The following is a 19,784-nucleotide window of genomic DNA, read 5'->3' as shown; positions in this document are numbered from 1 at the left end:
AAAAAAAAAAAAAAAAAGAATAATCTCTTGACGCTGGGAGTGGTACCTGGTATGTGTTTCCTGAGAGGCCATGAGTGGGTGGTGGGTGAGCGCAGGCACAGACCCCCAGAGGCAGCATTTCTCCCCCCTCTGCACAGCAGGGCTATAGAAATCTACTCAAACAGGAGGGATATCATCTCTCTTGTCTGTCACCATTCCCAGCCCCTCAGGGCCTCACTGATCCCCATCCAAGGACAACAGCCCAGCCCTGCCACAACAACCATCTCAGAATGTGCCTCTGCTCTGGCTGACTTGGAATCCTCTCTTCTTACACCAACGTGCCAGAGGCTAAGCCAACAGAACACCACATGCTTAGATGTGCTCACTCTTATTTTGGGGTGTTTTTGTTACCTCTTTACAACAGACGTTTGTATCTGAATTGCTTCCACAACATTAACCTGGTCTCTTGCCTGAGAGGCGTTCAGGGTTGCGATGCAGCAAAGGACAAACTCCAAAGCCACGAATTGCCATGACTGTGTAGCATCATCTCCTAATTCGTGCTCCCTCTCTGCTCCTCTCTTAATATATATGCCTGCTGCAGACAAATCATACCTTATATAAACTGTGTACTTGAATCTTTTCCAGATGCCGTGAGTATGATGTTAACAATGAGAAATAGGTAAGGGAAGGCTTTTAAACCTTGAAGCTGTGTTTCAGAAATAGTTACAGATAGAGATACAAGCTATTAGGCCTTTTCCCAGAAGAACACAAGTAGAATGAAAAATCTATCTCGGTATGGATGAAAAAAAATATATAGCTTGTTTTTGTTTTTGTTTGACAGAGTATTGGTATAATAAGGGGTAAACGACTCTGAGCATGTATAAGTCTTTGGCACTTAGAGCTATCGAATCCAAATTGTTCAGTTACATCACTTTATTAGACCTGTCCTTTTTATTGCTATCACTCCCAGTACCAGTATTACTATTGCTGTTTCTACTACTAATAATTGAGTAATGCTCTGTACCAGGCACAATGTCCCTCTGCCTAACAAACAGTATTTCCTCAAATCCTCACTACAATCCCATGAGAAGATAGCATCAGTCCCTTTTTACAGGAGAGGAAATGAAAGCTCAGTGGTTAATTAGGTAATTGGCCCCAGGTCACAAGAAGGTAGTGATGCCATCAGGATTTGAACCCAGGCTATTTAATCTAAAGCCGGATTCTTAAACTCTATACAATGCCACTGCTGGCTGTGGGCTTTCTTTTTTCAGGACCGTGTTCACAATTTAACCGTAGCTGTTTTTCACATTATGAGAGGCCCTGGATTCATGGAGATGCAAAACAACAGAGCCCCCCTGAGAAGTGGAGGTGGGCCACTGGCTGGTTTCTCCAGTTAGCAGGCCAGCAGTGTCTATACGTCAGTTTCAACGTGAGCACGAGTCACGCTTTTGCCTTAACTAAATGAGATGTATAGCGTTATGGACTTTCAGAATAAAGTTTGCTTACCCTCATTCATTTGGGCATTAGCCAATGGATTTCAACCATTCTTTATCCTTACACAAGGTAGAGTTCCAGGCTGGCGATGATGTTTTTCTCAGAAATTGTTAGGCGATGCTGTACTGCCTTGTAGAGTTCAGTGTCACTACTGAGAAATAGGATGCCATTCTCATTCCTGATCCTTTCTTTGTGAATTGTTTTCTTGGGAGCTTTGCTTTTAAGAATTTCTCTTTGTCTCCAGTATTTTGAAAGTACACGATTACGTGCCGTAGCATGGGGTCTATTTTTGCAGTGGACTATTGGTGGTCCCCTCAATCTGAGCACTGGGATTTGTGGAGGACATTTAGAAAAATAGCTTTATTGACATATAATTTACATTCCATAAAATTTGCCCACGTAAAGGATTCAATTCAAGAGTTTTTAGTATATTTACAGAGGTGTGCAGTTATCACCATAACCTAATTTTGGAATATTTCCATCACCTTCAAGACAAACCTTGTACCCACTCGCGATCATTCCCTATTCTCTCCCACCAGCTCTAAGTAATCACCCATCTACTTTGGGGGCCATTCTTTTGAATTATTACTTTAATAATCCTCCCTCAATTTTCTTTGTTCTCTCTTTCTGGAAGGTCTTTTATTCAGGTATTGGGCAGACTAATGTTTTCGTTTTCTTACCCTTCTTCTCCTATTTCCAGCTCCCTTTTTCTGTTCTGTGTAAGGGATATTTCCTCCACTAAAGCTCCACACCTCTTATTGAAAATTGTATTTCCAGCAGACTATTTTTAATTTGCAAGAGCCCCCCTTTTTTTCCCTCTCAACATTCTATTTGTAACATCCTGTTCTTTTTTTTCATGAATGCAATGTCTTCTTTTATCTCTGAAGATACCACTTACAGCTTTTTTTGGAGTTTTCTTCTGCTTTTTGCATTACTTATTTCTTCTGAGTTTTTCTTCTTCTTCTTCTTCTGTTGTTTTGGTCTCTGACTTTCATAGTAGAGCTTCCTCAAACATTTGGTGACTGCCGACTCATACTTAGGAGGGAAGCACTCAAAACTATTTCTGTGTGTGTAGCTATGTTTATTGGGTGATGATCACCCCTGCCCCTATGTTTTCATCACTTAGGGGCCTTTAAAACCGAATCACATGCCAAAGCCTCACCCCTAGAGTATCTGACTTAATTGATTGGAACCTTGTCATTCATATTTTAAAAAATTTTTTAATGTTTATTTATTTTTGAGAGAGAGAGAGAGAGACAGGAACAGAGAGACAGAGCATGAGTGGGGGATACAGTATCTAAAGCAGGCTCCAGGTTCTGAGGTGTCAGCACAGAGCCCATGACCTTGCTTAAAAGTGACTGAGCCACCCAGGCACCCCTTGTCATTCATATACTTTTTAAATTTTTTAAATAGTTTATTATCAAATTGGTTTCCATATAACATCCAGTGCTTCTCCCCACAAGTGCCCCCCACCATGACCATCACCCCCCTCCCCCCTTCCTCTCCCCCTTCAGCCCATGGTTCGTTTTCAGTATTCAATAGTCTCCCATGATCTGTGTTCCTCACTCTCCCCAGCTCTCTTTCCCCTTTCCTCTCCCCATGGTTCCCTGCCAGGTCTCTCCTGTTAGACCTATGAGTGCAAACATATGGTATCTATCCTTCTCTGCCTGACTTATTTCACTTAGCATGACACCCTGAAGGTCCATCCACTTTCCTACAAATGGCCATATTTCATTCTTCCTCATTGCCATATAGTACTCCATTGTGTATATATACCACATCTTCTTGATCCACTCATCAATTGATGGACATTTAGGCTCTTTCCATGATTTGGCTATTGAAGAAAGTGCCGCTATGAACATTGGGGTACATGTGCTCCTATGCATCAGCACTTCTGTATCTTTTGGGTAAATCCCTAGCAGTGCTATTGCTGGGTCATAGGGGAGTTCTATGGATAGTTTTTTGAGGAACTTCCACACTGTTTTTCAGAGCGGCTGCACCAGTTTACATTCCCACCAACAGTGTAGGAGGGTGCCTATCTCTCCACACCCTCGCCAGCATCTATATTCTCTTGACTTGTTTATTTTAGCGACTCTGATCAGTGTGAGGTGGTATCTCGGTGTGATTTTGATTTGTATTTCCCTGATAATGAGTGACGCTGAGCATCGTTTAATGTGCCTGTTGGCCATCTGGATGTCCTCTTTGGAGAAGTGTCTATTCAGGTCTTCATATTTTTAAAGGCTCTCTAGATGATTCTTTTGTATAGGGGGAGAAACCTCTCTAGGGGAATGGGAGGGGTCCTCAACTACCAATAGAGGATGTATTTTTCCTCCAGAGAAATCAGATCCCTCAGAAAAGAAACTTTCCATCTCTCACCTTGTCATCTGGCTGCTGATATCCTGAGACTCTCCTGGAGGAAGGGGCTGAGGCTCTCCCAGTCAGCATGTGGGTACTCACAACAACCCTGGTGTCCTGCAGAGTGATTGCACCCTTGCCCTTGCCCTGTGTGAGCGGGTCTGGAATCAGAGAAGAAGTCTCTGATCCAGTGGTTCTCATTGCTTAGTATCCAGCATCAAGATCACCTAGGAAACTGTTAGAAGTGCCAGTTCCTAGGCCCCATCCTGACCTGCTGCATCAGAAACTCTGGGAGTTGGGGGGGGGTGCCTGGGTGGCTCAGTCAGTTAAGCATCCAACTTCAGCTCAGGTCATGATCTCACAGTTTGTGGGTTTGAGCCCTGCGACGGGCTCTGTGCTGACACCCAAACCCTGGAGTCTACTTCTGATTCTGTGCCTGTCTTTCTCTGCCCCTGTCCGGGAGTCGGGACCACGTAAGTGTTGAGTGGGGAGGGGATCTGAAGGCCCAGGAGCTCTCGCGCAGGACTTCCTCAGGTCTCCAGCATCTCCAGAGGTCCCTGGGCCCCTCTCTCCACAGCCTGAGATTCTCGTATTGGAAGGCAGTAATTTGAGGCCTTTCTTCCATCTCCGGTTTTCACTTCTCTGGTTTCCTAAGACAGTTTTAGCTCCTCCATTTGCTTTCCAGTCCCCAGATTTTATTGTTCTCTTCTCCTTTGCGGCACTCTTTCTCCTTGCAGCGCATGTCCTTTTTAGTCCCTTGGCTGCCATTTTAAGTGAGGTTGCAGGAGAGTATTTAATCCACCAGGCTTAGCTGAAGCCTCATGATATAGGTTAAGTGAGTAAAGCACATTGCAGGGTGAAAAAAAAACCCCAAAAACTAGTTTCTGTATTAACAAAGAAAGAAAAAAATGAACAAAACCATGATATATGACTTATTTATGTGCTTGTACATGTATTTTAATACATGGTATGGAGAGATATACTCCCAACTCTTAACGTTACCTCATGGTAATTATCTTAGGGAGGTGGGGAATTATTACTTGTAATGTTTTAAGTGTCGAAAATGTACTTGCTTTGCACAAACTGACCTTATTTATTTATTATTTAAGTTTATTTATTTATTCTGAGAGAGAGAGCAAGTGGGGTAGGGGCAGAGGGGGTGGGAGGAGAGAGCAAATCCCAAGCAGGCTCCCCACCATCAGGGCAAAGCCAGTTATGGGGCTTGAACTCATGAACTGTGAGATCATGACTTGAGCCGAATTCAAGAACCGGGTGCCCAATCGACCAAGCCACCCAGTCTCCCCTATTTTATTTTTTTAAATGTTCGTTCATTTTTGAGAGAGAGAGAAAGAGTGCAAGTAGGGGAAGGGGAGAGAGAGGAGACAGAAGATTCGAAGCGGGCTCTGTACTGACAGCAGTGTGGGGCTCGAACTCACCAACTGTGAGATCATGACCTTAGCGGAAGTTGGACGCTCAACTGACTGAGCCACCCAGGCGACCCTGAACTGATCTTTTTAAATTTACACAGTGGCCACTGTGACCCATCCAGGGGTTGGAGGTTCTGGGGTTTCAGGGAATAAACAGCCCTAAGTCCTGGATATTATCTCAGATTTAGGCTGGGCTCAAACAAAGCCAGCAAGATCCAAATATTCAAATACCCGAAGTACCTGCCTCTATCCTTATATTTGCTATAGAATAAAAGGAGTGTTCTCACCCCTAATGCAGATTAGGCTTGCCCTGGAGCACAGAAGAATGTGAGCAGCAACAGTAACAACAAAACACCTCGCTCCCCCCACCCCCCAATTAAATCCCAGGCAATTCTAATGTGCAGCAAGGGTTGGGACTCATTTATGTAGATATTATCTTAATCCCTTTAAATTTTTTTAATGTTTATTTATTTTTTGAGAGACAGAGTAAGACAAAGCATGAGCGGAGGAGGGGCAGAGAGAGAGAGGGAGTCACAGAATCCGAAGTAGGCTCCAGGCTCTGAGCTGACAGCACGGAGCCCTACGTGGGGCTTAAACTCACAAACTCTGAGAGATCATGACCTAAGTTGAAGTCAGACAGTTAACTGACTGAGCCTTTAACTGACTTCATCCCTTTCTAAAATCAGAAAGACCAGCTCTTGGATGTCACTCAGATCTTAAAAACAGGTTGCTTTGCTGGATTTAAAAAAATTTCAACTTTCTGACATCACATAGCACAATACCAGGGAAGTTTTTAGTTTGTATCTTAAAATACTGCCTAGATTTGGCTTTGCAGGAACCAGAGTGATCAACTGCACAGTACATTTCATAACATTTGCAAGCTGAATGCTCTCTCATGGGCCTTAGAGATAATGCAACTCTTCATTTTACAGATGAGGAAATGTCGCCCAGAGGTACTCTCTCACAGATTTACTATATTGGGGGGGAGGGTGGAGAAAGAGTCTGTGTGTGTGTGTGTGTGTGTGTGTGTGTGTGAGAGAGAGAGAGAGAGAGAGAGAGAGAGAGAGAGAGAGGAGTGAGAAAGTGAATGTTGTAAAAGAGTTGTATTACTTTTACAAGTTTATGTAACTGGTTTATTCTATATTATGACAGGAACATTCTCTAAAGATCAGTTTTACTTAACCTTGAAAAAACATCAGTCAAGGTACAAATGAATTGAGAATTGCTCATCTATTCTTCCTTGTGGATTTGTTCTAACTCAAGTCCTGGCCTTGGCCTCTTGCAGAAAACAAAGAATAATTTTCTTTAAAAAAAAATTCTGTCTCTTTATCCAATGTGCTTCTCTAAGCTTCTTCTTTGCAGCTTTACTGGAAGTATTTTGTTTCAGAGAAAAATCCTCTCGGCTTAACCTGCAATGTCCCAGAACAAATGCTGTGCTGTGTGAACAAGGCACTAGATTGCCAACTTCTGTGTCTGAGAGCCATGGAAGGCTTGAGGTCACAGTGTTTTCCTTACTGAGGTCAAAGTGAGTAACAAGACAAGTAGTTCACAGTAGGAAACAGGGTTGCTCGTGTCATGAGCCAGGACCCTAAGTTCAGGAGGGAGGAAGGAAATTAATGCTCATTGGATGAAAATTTATTCTTGGGGTTTACTCTATTAAAATCACATTACATTTCCAAGGGACACCATTACGAATGTTGGAACATGTGATATGTTATCTCAAATGTACATTTATGGCTTCTCAGGGATATCTGTCAATCTACATGCACATTTACATCCCATGCCTGCATTATTTAGATGCACCTATTCCCATATGTACAAAAGTAAGTTCTCATGTACATGATCTCATGTGTACCATTGTGTTGCACCACATGTATACACAATCACTGGCATATTTTTTCCTATTTTTGTTAAGATTGATTGAGGTATAATTTACATGAAATAGACATATACTTAAACTGCACAATTTGGTAAGTTTTTACATATGTATATACCTATGAAACCATTACCACAATCAAGATAATGAATACATCCACCTTCCCAAGTTTCCTTTTGGCCCTCTGTAATCCTTCTCAGCCCGTCTCCACTCTCCTATTCCCCCCTGCTGATCTGTTTTAATTTTGCATTTTGTAGAATTTTATACAAATGGAGTCATGAGTATGACTCTTCTTTCTCTGGCCCCTTTCAGTCAGCATAATTGTTTTCAGATTCACCCATATTGTTACACATATTGGTGGTTCATTCCATCTTGTTGCTGAGTATTTACCACAATTTATTTATTCATCCATTTATTGATGAACATTTGGATTCTTTCCACTTTCTGGCTATTATGAATAAAGCTGCTATAAACATTCATGTACAAGTCTTTGTATCAACACAGTTTTCATTTCTCTTTGGTAAATACCTTAAAGTAGACGGGCTGGTTCATAAGTGAGGCATATGTTTAAGTCTTTAAGAAATGGTCAAAGTTTCCCATCATGGTTGTGCCATTTCCCACTCCTCCAATAGTATATGAGAGATCACCCCGGCCAACACTTGCTGTGGTCAATCTTTTTTTATTTTAGACATTTTAGTGGGTGTGTAGAGGTATCCTGTGGTTTAAATTTGCATTTTGTCAATGACTAATGATGTTGTCTGTCTTTTCATGTGCTCACTACCCATCTGTATATCATCTTTGGCAAAGCATCTGTTCAAATCTTTTGCCACTTATTAATTAGGTTGTTTGTTTTCTTACGATTAAGTTTAAGACTTTTTATGAATTCTGGACACAAGGACTTGGTTAGCCCCATAATTTGAAAATATTTTCTCCAATTATGGCTTAAAAGTTTATTTTAACAGTGTCTTCCAAAGACCACAAGTTCCTAATTCTTGTGAAATCCAATGTATTACCCTTAGAAGTGGACTGTGCTGTTGGTTCATATCTAAGAAATCTTTGCCTAATCCAGGGTCACAAGATTCTCTCCTATGTTTTTTCTAGAAGTTTTGTAGCTTTAGGCTTTATATTTAGATCTATGATCCACTTTGAATTACTTTTTAATACGATGTGAGAAATAGGTCAAAGTTCATTTGTTTTTGACATAGATATAAAATATATTTTAAAAGACATTCCTCGGGGCATCTGGGTGACTCAGTCAGTAAGGGTCCGACTTCAGCTCAGGTCATGATCTCACGGTCTGTGGGTTCGAGGCCCACATCGGGCTCTGTGCTGACAGCTCAGAACCTGAAGCCTGCTTCAGATTCTGTGTCTCCCTCTCTCTCTCTCTGCCCCTCCCCTGCTCTCACTCTGTCTCTCTCTCTCTCTCATAAATAAATGTTATTTTTTTTAATTCTAAAAGACATTCCTTTCTCCACCAAGTTTTATACCTTTGTCAAAAATAAATTGACTATATATGTGGGGTCTATTTCTGGACTCTCTAGTCTGTTCCATTGATCTATTTGCTTATAATTTCTCCAAAACCACATTATCCTCATTACCGTAGCTTTAAAATAAGACTTGAAATCACATAATGGAAGTCATTCAACTTTTTTTTAAAGTGCTTTAGCCATTCTAAGTCCTTTGAATTTCCATATGAAATTTAGAAGTAGATTATCAATTTCTACAAAATAGCATGGTAGAGTTTTTATTAGGATTGCACTGAATCTATAGGTCAATTTGGGGAGAACTGACATCTTAATGGTGAGTCTTCTAATCCACAAATGTGGCGTATTTCTCCATTTATTTATGTTTTAATTTTTCTCAGCAGCACTTTGTAGTTTTTAATATACTAGTCTTGCACACCTTTTGATTTATATTTCTTTTTTTAAGTGTATTTATTTTTGAAAGAGAAAGAGAGAAAGTTGGGGAGAGGCAGAGAGAGGAGGAGAGAGAGAATACCAGGCAGGCTCCACATGGTCGTATGGAGTCTGATGCAGAGCTCAAACTCATGAACTGTGAGATCATGACCTGAGCCAAAGGCAGACACTCACGCAACTGAGCCACCCAGATACTACAATACATAGATTTCTAAACATTTCATAGTTTTGTTGCTATCATATATTTTTAAATTTCAATTTCTAATTGCTGCTAATATATAGAAATACCACAGATTTGTGTCTGTTGATCTTGAATCCTGAAATCTTCTTAAATTCACTTATTAGTTCTAGTAGCTTTTTTGCAGATTCCAGGATTTTCAGTGTAATCATATAGTCTCCATAGTTTTTATTTATGGTGTTTATTATTCTTTTATAGACCTATATTACCACTTGGTATAGTTTTTCTAATGCTTGAAGATTACCTTTACTATTTCTCACACTATGGATCTTCTGGTGACAAATTTTCTCTCTCTCTTTCTCTCTTTCATATCTGTAAGTCTGAAATGTCATATCTTGCTTTTTTTTTGAAAGATATTTTCATTGAGTTATGGAATTCTACATTCATAGATTTTCTTTCAGTAATTTAAAGATATTCTGGGTGCTTGTAAGATTTTTCTCTTTACCAGTGGTTTTAAGAAATTTAATTATGATGTGCCTTAGTGTAGTTTCATTTATGTTTATTGTGCTTGGGGTTCATTGAGCTTCCTGAATCTATGAGTTTACAGTTTTCATCGACTTTGGAAAATTTTAGGACATTATTTCTGCAAGCATTTTTTCTGTTCCCTTTCTCTGTCTTCTCCTTCAAACTCTAATCACTCCCCTGGCTTATTTTAGATTACCTAAAAAATAAATAGCTGTAGCCCGTAGGTGGATGAGACACAGAAAAGGTAATACAACTGGTCTTTGATTTATCATAGCAGATGAGATGGGGAAAGAGATAATCAAGGCGAGATGGGTAATGTGCTAGGGGAGAAGTCAGAAGTTCCTTGTTTGAACTGCACCAAAGTTAACTATGCAAACTGACATTGATAAACTTTTGGATCTCAATATTCTCAACTATGAAATCTGAGAGTTGTTCTAGATGATACTTGAAGCTCTCATCAACTTACATATTTTTTGATGCTGGGTGAATTTTGGTGAGAGAAAAGGAGAAAGAAAGGACTGATTATTCTCATATCTTCACAGGTGTCTAGTATCCATTTATCTTCAAACTTCTTAGTGTAACAAGATTGAGCAATTTGAGCTCGACAGAGTTAGGGAACTTGGTTATTTGGACCAATCCTCTCATTGAAAACAACCTATAAGTTGAATTTTTAAAAATTCCTAAAAAACACCAAAGAGCCTGACAAGGGTGTGTGAAATTACTAGGGAAATCAGGAACTCAGAGAATTAAGCAGAATACTGAAGCCACATTTGCCTGTCCAGGGAATTGATTTATTATTGGCCTAGGTCCCTAAAGATAAGGATGTTCCAGTGACTGAGAATTTGATGACATAATTTATCTTCATCCAATGATGGGATAATGATCTTAAAAACAGGGTCCATCTCTACAATGAATTCCTTATTTAATATTAGTTGTGTTCAAGGATTGGATGTTCTGTCTGGAACAAAAGCTGTCATTATGTAAGAGGGCTTAAGCTGAGCTTTTAGATCATTAAACTACTTGACATGACCTCTAAGTTCTTATTTCACAGTCAGAAATTCTGAAACCATATTCCCTAAGCCTTCCATAAGTTCTGGAAAAGATGTGCAGTTTCACTGGGCAGGCCCTCCCCCTCATTCTGCCACTTTCCCAGTTGCTTTCATTTCTTCCAACAGTCAGGCACATTGTGAAATTGAGTTTCAGTAGCATTCTATTCCAATCCATCAGCTCAGATACTAATCATGAAACAGGTCAATGTGTTAGCTCTCAACAAAGCATTTCTGTTTTAGATTTGTCAAAATAGACTTCCAAAGGCATGTGTTTATAAGAATGATTGATGATTCAACCAAACTTCAATGGGGTCACTTTTAATTTGGGCTGAGAGAACTAACAAGCCCTTTGTATCTCCTGGTTGTCAACAGTGGCCCACACAGGTAGGATGCTTCATACAAATAACTACTGTTCAATCCAGGTCAACCCAAAGATTCCCCAAATGGTGTGCTTATAGCTTGAGAATTATGGCAACCATGATGTAAGTGGTGCTCATTCTTTTGGTTTCTATTTCCAAGGTTCCATTTACAATGTCTGTTAAATGTGCATCTGTGTGGCTTGGGTGATGACCGAGGCTCTGTAAGGAGTGTTAATTGCAATGATGTAGAGAGAATAGTTGAGACTTATATCCCAGTGGAAAAGCCTTTTCAGGCCTGTTCTCTGTTTTCTTCTCCTTCTCCTTCTCCTTAAAGGATGCCCTTTTAAGGTTTTTATTCCCTGTAGCAAGGCTGTTCTTCCATTCTCTAATTCACCAAGAAGCAGTCAAAAATTAGGAGGCTTCTGTCTCTATTGCTTTTCCTGGACTTACACATCTCCAGTGTATAATTAAAACTACGATATAGTAGTAGTCTTGCCTGTAGTTTTCAGAAGCAAATTAAGTTATCAATAAATCTTCTAGATCAAGAAGTTAGGAATGAGTCTTTTATTCTAAATCAGTATATACCCCTTATTCATGGGAATGATGTTTTGTGAAGCATACAGCCCCTCTCCCACAACATACCTTTCACCACAAATAGTGAGCTTTTACAAGGTGCCAGGCACTATTCTAGAGCTGGAGACACAGAAGTAAATAAAATCAAAGTATTTATCCCTTATTACTATCCAGTTGAGATAATATTCCCGGGCCAGTTTACTCTGTGAGCATGATCTTCAGCAGGAGTCGAGCACTGTGAATTACATTTATATAATAACTGGAGGATTAACATTGATTTCAGTTGCAAAGGAAATGGCAATGTCCTTACCTTACTACCCACCACCCACCCCCATCTCCCATGGCACCTAGCAAACACATACATTCTTTACACTCCCTGGCTTAGGTGCTTTTCAAACCAGGACTCATGATACTGCTTATTTGTTTAACATTAACAACTAAACATCAAAACATTAGCTGCAGTTTCAAGTAGCATACTCAATGCATATTTATTTTGTTACAGGGTTTGGAAATTGAGAGAATTCTTTTTAGTGCCAAAATAGCAAAGAAAAATATGAAACACAATAAAAAGAACGGAGTCTAAGCTTTGGCCTAAAGCACTACACATTGACTCTTTTTGCTTTCATATGCCATGAGAGGTTTTTTTTCTTTCCCTTTTGGCATTAAATTGACCTTATCTGTCAAATCCAAAGACTCAAAGCTGCAAGACAGCATTATGCCTTTGTTCTCATAACCCTTTTACTACCTTATGTAGTTTTCAGGAAGCTAGACTTAAAGAAACAATCATAACACAGTGTCTCTTCCCAAAGATTTTTCCTTCATTTTAAGAGTTTTTAAATATTTTGTAATGAATTCCAACTGGGATGCATGTGGGTTGGGCAGTGGAACAAGGATCTTTTAACTGGTCCTCGTTGAAGAGGAAGGGAAATCTTAGTAGGAGAATGTATTTATTTAGGCTGCTTGCATTTAAGAGAAATGTTCTCTACCCCTTTCCACTCAGATGGGCTGTTCATTATCCAGACTGAATCACAGAGCAAAAGCAGAAAGTCTGGTTGGAAGCTGCCACCTCTTCAACAAAAGCAGCCACGTATATGAAGGGTTCAGTTCACTTCATGTGGTCTAGGGCTGAGTGGAGAAGGCAACGGGACATCTGGAACACAGATGAACGTATTCCCTGGTGGAGGCTGGGAACAGCGCAATTCCTCTCTGATTAGCAATCTAAAACATGCACTCTCTTTGCACCTTTCATTCAGCTATAGAAAGGCTGTTCCAGGTATGAACATCAAGATTACACGGGGAATAAATAATTCAGCTGAGATAAAAGAGCCAAAAGAATTTTAGCTCAAAGCTCAAGGAAACCCCGAACCTAATATGTTGAGAATAAACATCTCCTATTATGGAGAACTTGTTTTGGCTCTGACCCTCTATTACCAACTGTTCTGAGGGCTTGGAACCTCTGACAGTGCTGGGAGAGAGGTTCAGTCTTTTAAATTTCGCCTTAACCCCTGCCAAGTGGTGTTACAGAACCAGCAGAAAAAAATGCTAACCCTTCCTCCACCATTTCTGTAACACTTCCATCTGGGTATCCATCTGGGAGAATTTCAGAAAGTCTGGAATGTGTAGACATTTCAAACACAAATTCCCACTTTCCTTTGCTCAATTAAAAACTGAACATTGTTACTACTTACACTTTGTTCATTCTTGCAAGTAGCTTACTATGGTCATCTGGCCAAAATAATGACCCTGTCTTTCCTTATGGAGACTAGGTGAGTGATATCTACTGGAAATGAGATAAATTTATCTTAAGGTATCCTTGGAAACAGAGAACAGATTTGGAACAAAGGACTAAAAGTCAGACATTACTAACTGCATATCTTGTTTTTCTCCAAGGCTTCAACCTTTTCTTCTCTTGCTTGCTCCTCCCGATACCTAACATCCCTATTAAGTCACCTCCCACTATCTTTTTAAAGGGCTAATTTAATTCCCAAATTCTCCATGAAAATGTCCCCTGCCAATCCAACATAGTGACTTTCCTCCTGCCAAATCATACATTGAACAAAACCTTTTTTGTTTCTCTCCCAAAGCACTATCACTATTGTGCACACCCAACAAGATATTTACTGAAAGGAGAATGTATATCAGACCTAGATGTTGCTCTTAAGGAGCCTGTAGTCCAATGGAGAAGATAGATATAATACAGGCTGAAAGTAGTAAAGGAAATAAAGAATGCAAAGATAAACTACTGTCCTTTACTGTGTCACTTTGAAGGGAGCAAAATCAAGGTAAACTTTGTGAAGAAGGTAACGTGTGGAGAGCTGTGAAGGATGAATGGGCTGTGTGGCTCTAGGATTGGCAGAAAGATCATTCCAGACATAGGAAACAACCTGGGCTCTAAATCTGAAGGATGGAAAGTATGGATCATGCATGAAAAGCATCAGATAGTTTCCTTTGATTACAGTGAAGTGATCAAGGAATACAGTATAAAATGGGGTTAAATAGGAAACGGGTAAGGGCACATAATGGAGACCAAAGAGTTTGCAAATTTGCAAAGGGAAGCACAGAATGTTTCTGAAGGATTAAATGCTTCAGGGCTGTATTTCAGAACTGGGAACAGCATGAATGCTGAAATGGAGATGGTAGAATTAGAGAACCCAGTTAGGAAGCAGTTGTCTAGTTTAGAACAGAAGTAATGAGGTTGTGGCAGTGAATGGAGAGTTGACATATTGTAAAAATACAATTGGAACTCAGAAACTGATGAGAATTTGAATGGACCTGGAGAGTGGGAGAGGAGACACTGACAACTCCTAAGTTTTCAATCTGGAGGACTTGGAAAGCATCGACACATCACAGTAGGGAATACAGAGGGAAGGAAAGAGGGATGAAGAAGAGAACAATGAATTTAGTTGAGAACATACTGAGTTAGAAGTAGAGGTAGTATATCATTGATATGTCCCACGTGTAATTGGTTTATGATGTTCCGGGGTTCTGTACAGATCAGGGACAGAGTCACTGATGTAGAGATCATAGCTAAAAGTATAAAACTTGTTAAGGTAGAGAGAATAGTAAGACCAAGGACAGATATATGGCAACTCAACTTTGGACACATGTATTGAGGGGGTAGGTAATGAATAAAGACCCAGGGAATAAAGAGAGAGAAAAAATGCTCTGAAAGCAAGGAAGAAAAGCAGAAGAACACACTATTATAGAAACTAACAATGGAAAAGTTTTTGTTTGTTTGCTTGTTTTGGAAACGTTTTAATTAGGAAAAAAAGACTTAACTAACAATGTTGAATGCTGTTAAGAGTTCCAGGAGAATACATAAAAATGGTCCTTGGATCGTAGGTGTGGCAAATTACTGATTTTAAAGAAAGCTGTTTTGGAATAAACCAAGCATTTTAAAGGGTTAATGAGTAAGTTAGGGAGTGGGACAGAGAAAAGAGCTGCTGACTGGGAACCAGAGACCCTGAGTTCCAGCTTGGTCTTGCTGTTGAGCAGCCATATGACCTCTTAACCTCTCTTGAGCTGTTCCTTAGTCTTCAAAATTCTATAAAATCTCTCCTGACTCTCATTTTCAAAGATTCAAGTAAGCTAACTATGTGCCTAAACTCGACGAAGCTCTTGAGTTACAAATCTTTGTTGCATATATGCCAATTTCAATACTTGTAACTTGTGTAAAAGTGATGCTCTAAGTGTTTCCTAATACAGAATAATTCAGACCATTTCCTTCAAGTACCTGCTTCAAGCAAACCTTCCTCCAGCCTCCTCCCATCTCCAGTCCTCTATCCTTTACTTTTAACAACTGAGCCAAGATAGTATCTCTAGTTTATCCAGCAACTTGTTCTACGGCTTGAAATCAGGGGGTGCCCCCAAAAGCCTTTTTTGTTTGTTGAAATCTGTTGGGTCATATTAACAATCAATCCCTAAATCATGGCTTTCCAGTCACACATGATCATATACTTGTACAGGAACACTTTTTGAAACTCAATGTCTCATATCACAAAATTAAAGCAGAAATATGTTATTCAAGAAGAACCCAGATGCGTTGAAGAAAGAACATTTGCTTTATTTGGGGGTTTTAAATCTATCAGGATCCTATAGCAATACAACCTCAGAATCACTGAAATGTTAAGGACTATAAATCTTTTAGTTGGGTTCAGCACGTAATCTCCTAATATATTCGAAGTTAGTGTAGGTGTGAAGTAGTTTGATTGAATCTTGTGATTAAAGTTAAAAAACAATGCTTTGTTTGAAAACACACACACACACACACACACACACACACACACACACACACACGCAGATAGGATAACTTTCTCTTGCTGAGACAGCAGTAAATTTTCCTGGAGTTCTCATCTCTTGCCTTTCTTTCCTCCACAGAGATTGGCCTGTTCTTTCTCAAGAATTCTTGTTTTAATTCCAAATAGATATTGTAGAAAATAAAAAGAAAAAAATCAGTTTGTTATTGAAATAACTTATATAATTCAGCTCCAAATTTAGAGGAGAAAAGGAGAAGAAAAGGATAGTGAGCATCTTTTGTGCACCTGTTACATGCCCAACATGTTCACATGCATTATCTTACTCAAGCCTGACAATAAGACTTTGCAGTAAATTCAGCTTTGATGTTAGAGATAAGAAAAATGAGGCTCAGGGAGGTTAAGCTATTCTCTCAAGGTCAAATGGCAAGTCATAGAACTAGGATCAGAACAAGAGCAGAACCAAGACTGCAAAGCACAAGCATGTTCTATTTTACCATGCAGTTCAGTCTAGGGAAAAATTCACTCTTGAAAAGGTCTTAGCATTTTAGGCATAAAAGTATTTGTTACAAATCACTAGAGCCTCCAAATTCTGTTGTATCTGTACTGAATTCTACCAAAAAAAAAAAAATTAACCAAACCAAACAAAAACATCCTAAAACATCACACACTCTTAGTTCCCCTCCCAACTGAAATTCAGCAGTTGAGGACAGTTCCTGAGTCATGTTCACAGAAAGCTGTCCTTGGATTCTGTTATTGAGCTCACACCCCCATTCCTGACTTCCCAAGTGGCACCGAGAAAGAGAAGAGGAAATGTACGAAAAGTAGAAGATGGGATCCTCTGACACCATGGTGGAAATTAGCACATTTCCCAGAAGTCCAAGATAAAAATGCATGTGAGAAGAACAAGGGAAGCAAACAGATGGGGCAGTAAAATGGAGGCGGAATGAGCTCATCAGGATTTCCAGAACACGGTTTAAGTCCATACTGGGCTCTCAGCTGACCTGGGAGCCAGGAGACATAGTGAATGAGTGGGTGGTTACTATGCTGCAGCATCAGCTGCACGAAGAGATTAGGTGGAGCTGATTCACTGCGGCAGGATCGGCACGACTTTTCAAGGGGAGGAAAATCTGTGGGCCCCGGTCTCGGCCACTCACACAAGCATCCTTCTGGATAGCGTGAGTCAGATGTGTGGGATCCTGCAGGTAGAAAGCGTTGTGCCGTGAGTAAACCCAGGGCGAGCTTTCCCTTTGCTGAGAGCAGGTTTCAACCAGGGCTAGGGAACAGCTCGGTGTGAAGGTTTCTCTGCTGGATACACCAACTCCCCACCTTCCCATACTCCTCCTCGGCTACAGGTGGTTCATAATGCAAACAGAAAGGACAAGACTCCAGAACGTTCGTCACACTGACCCCCTTTCCTAAACTATCAGATCCCAGAAGGGTCTCTGGGAGTGTCTAGTCTGGTCCCCTTATCTGATACACAGGAAACTGAGGTCCAGGGACGAGAATGACTTGCCCCAAGCCACTTAGCTAGTGACAGAGTGGGCATGAAGACTCAGTTCCCCTGTTCCTAAGCCAGCAGACTCTCTGCTGCACCAGCAAGACAAAGTCAAACCCCGAGTAGCATAGACCCTGTGAACTAAGCCCTCTACTTTTACTGCTTCCAAAGGAAAGAGCATTTTAAATGCCTCAGTCTCTCCCTCTGGGCTTTGGCAATTTCACTGATAGTTTCCTGTCCTGGAGTCTCTTTTGAGAACTTCAAGAGTAATTATTTTGGGATATATGCTTTGTTATTTTCATGCCTTCTTATACACTGCTTTTCTTCGTTCTTGAGAAAATTAGGATTCCGGAAATACACTTGACTTTATTTAATTATTAAAGAAACAAGCATCCATTTCAAGTAGTCCCGAATATAAATGTGTCAGGGTGGGTCAAGAATGGACATATGGGAACAAGATAGGCTATATTCCGCTATTTTCACGTCCAATTAAGATCCACTCAGGTCTCAGGAAAAATCATCCAACCTGTGAGTGAAAACTGAAAAGTGAAATCCTTACCCGGGTAATTCTGAACTTGTCTGGATTTGGCGCTGTACGGAATCATCTAAACCATAACGTTTAATAACACGCTTTGCAACCTGACTGCCTTCATTACTGCAGTACGTGCATATGTGGGCTCATTGGAACTTTCGGAGTTTTCAAGGAGCTGAAGTAAGGACGCAGAAGGAATGAGCCTATTTCAAGGTCATGCTGGAGACCCAGACCAACAGCAGCATTAGCCCACCGCCCTGTCTCCCTCCTCCCCGCCTCATACCTTTCTTAAAAACAAACGAACATTCTTACCTGACCCATCATCACTTCCATTGCCCTCCGCTTTTGGTGTTGTGTCGGCAGATTTTCTGTCTCTAATGTTTATCCATGAAGAGACTTCCACGAATAGAACTTCCCTTGTAATTTAGTCACATTGTCCTTGAAAACCCCACAACTATTTACATAACAGAAGCTATTGTTTGAAGTGCAAAGCAGGTCAAAATTTGGTTTCTGGAGATTAATCACTGCGGCCTATTTTATAGTATCATAATAATTCCATTTATGTTGATACGACTTGTTTTCAGCATCAACTTCAGCTTCTGTGCACAAGTGACAAATCCATTTGTTTCTGGTATAATGGATAATGTGATTAATGACCTTGCAACAGGATTTCTTAAAACACGGAGGAAAAAAAAGTTTCCATTTATAATGTGCGAGTACGCCAGCTCAGTCTGTAGCTGTGCCTCAAAAATCCCTCTGAACTTGTTTGCAAGCCACGGCCAAGATTTTCAAACAAATTTGCTCCGGCCTTTTGGGGTTTCTGTCCAAAGCTGTGCTCTCCAAGAATGTGAGGGCAGCGGCGTCAAACTGGGAACCGGGATCGGCGAGGCTGCCCGTCCGCACGGGTGGGGCCCTGTTTTACTTCGCGGTGCCCTCGCCATGGCCGCGCTCCAGCGAACCCAAGGAGCCCAGGCCTAGCCGGGCGAGGTCACACCACCTGCTGGGCCGTCGCCAGGCCAGCACGGGAGAGCTCTGCGGGTGGCCTCGTGACTCCCGCCCCCGCGCCATGCCCCTCCGTGGGGGCGGCTCGCGCGCGAGGGTGTACGGTCGCCCCCTCCGCGCAGTCGGCAGCCGGCGCGCGTTTCCGGTGCCCGTGGCTCTGAGAAGCCTTCCGCAGGTGGCGGGTGGGAGTGGGGACGGGGCGGGGCGGGGGGGAGTGGACGGGCACGGGGAGTCCGTCGTGCGTCTCCTTCCCGCCTTCAGAGTGACGCCGGCGTGGAGGCCTGTAGCGGGAAGCCCACGAGGCCCGCGGGGGAGGGGGAGTCTCTCGACGGCAGCCTTGGGTTCCGAGTTCCTCCTGGGGCTCCTCCTCACCGTCCTCAGTTGGAAAGTGGGGGTGCCTCCTCACGGGGGTGGCGGTGGCCGCTAAGCGAGGCTTCGCGCCCCGCCTGAAGCTCAGAAGGCGCCCCGGGGAAGCTCCCTGCCTCTCTTCAGTCTCCGACGCCTGAGTCCTCGGGTGGATCCTCGGGGCCCCTGGACACGCTGGCCAAGGCTCGCGAAGGCACTCGGGGAGTGGGGTTTTTTCCCCCTTTCTCCTCAGTTCTCCCTTCCTGGGAGCCCCGGGACCCCTAGCTAGCGCCCCCGGCCCTGGCCCACACAGCCGCCCGCCAGCCGCGAAAAGGCGCCCCCGCCCCGCCCCCTCGCTGACGCGCGCCCAGCCGGGCCAATCAGAGCTCGCGGCGCTGCGCCCCACGCGCCAGGGCCTCCACC

General features: G+C 41.8%; 1 protein-coding gene across 1 annotated transcript in view; it reads left to right on the top strand.

The window, feature by feature from the left end:
- Positions 1-19,080: 19,080 nt before the first annotated feature.
- Positions 19,081-19,784, top strand: part of NPTX2 (neuronal pentraxin 2) — a 10,879-nt gene continuing 10,175 nt past the window's right edge. Inside the window, exon 1 of the mRNA XM_029945750.1 lies at positions 19,081-19,161. Within this exon, the coding sequence (XP_029801610.1) occupies positions 19,081-19,161 (81 nt within the window). The remainder of the gene's footprint in view (positions 19,162-19,784) is intronic.

This window comes from Suricata suricatta, chromosome 8 (assembly GCF_006229205.1).
Source record: "Suricata suricatta isolate VVHF042 chromosome 8, meerkat_22Aug2017_6uvM2_HiC, whole genome shotgun sequence".
Lineage (NCBI taxonomy): Eukaryota > Metazoa > Chordata > Mammalia > Carnivora > Herpestidae > Suricata > Suricata suricatta.
The sequence above is the reverse complement of the archived record's forward strand: the minus strand, read 5'-3'. Positions and strand labels throughout refer to the sequence as shown.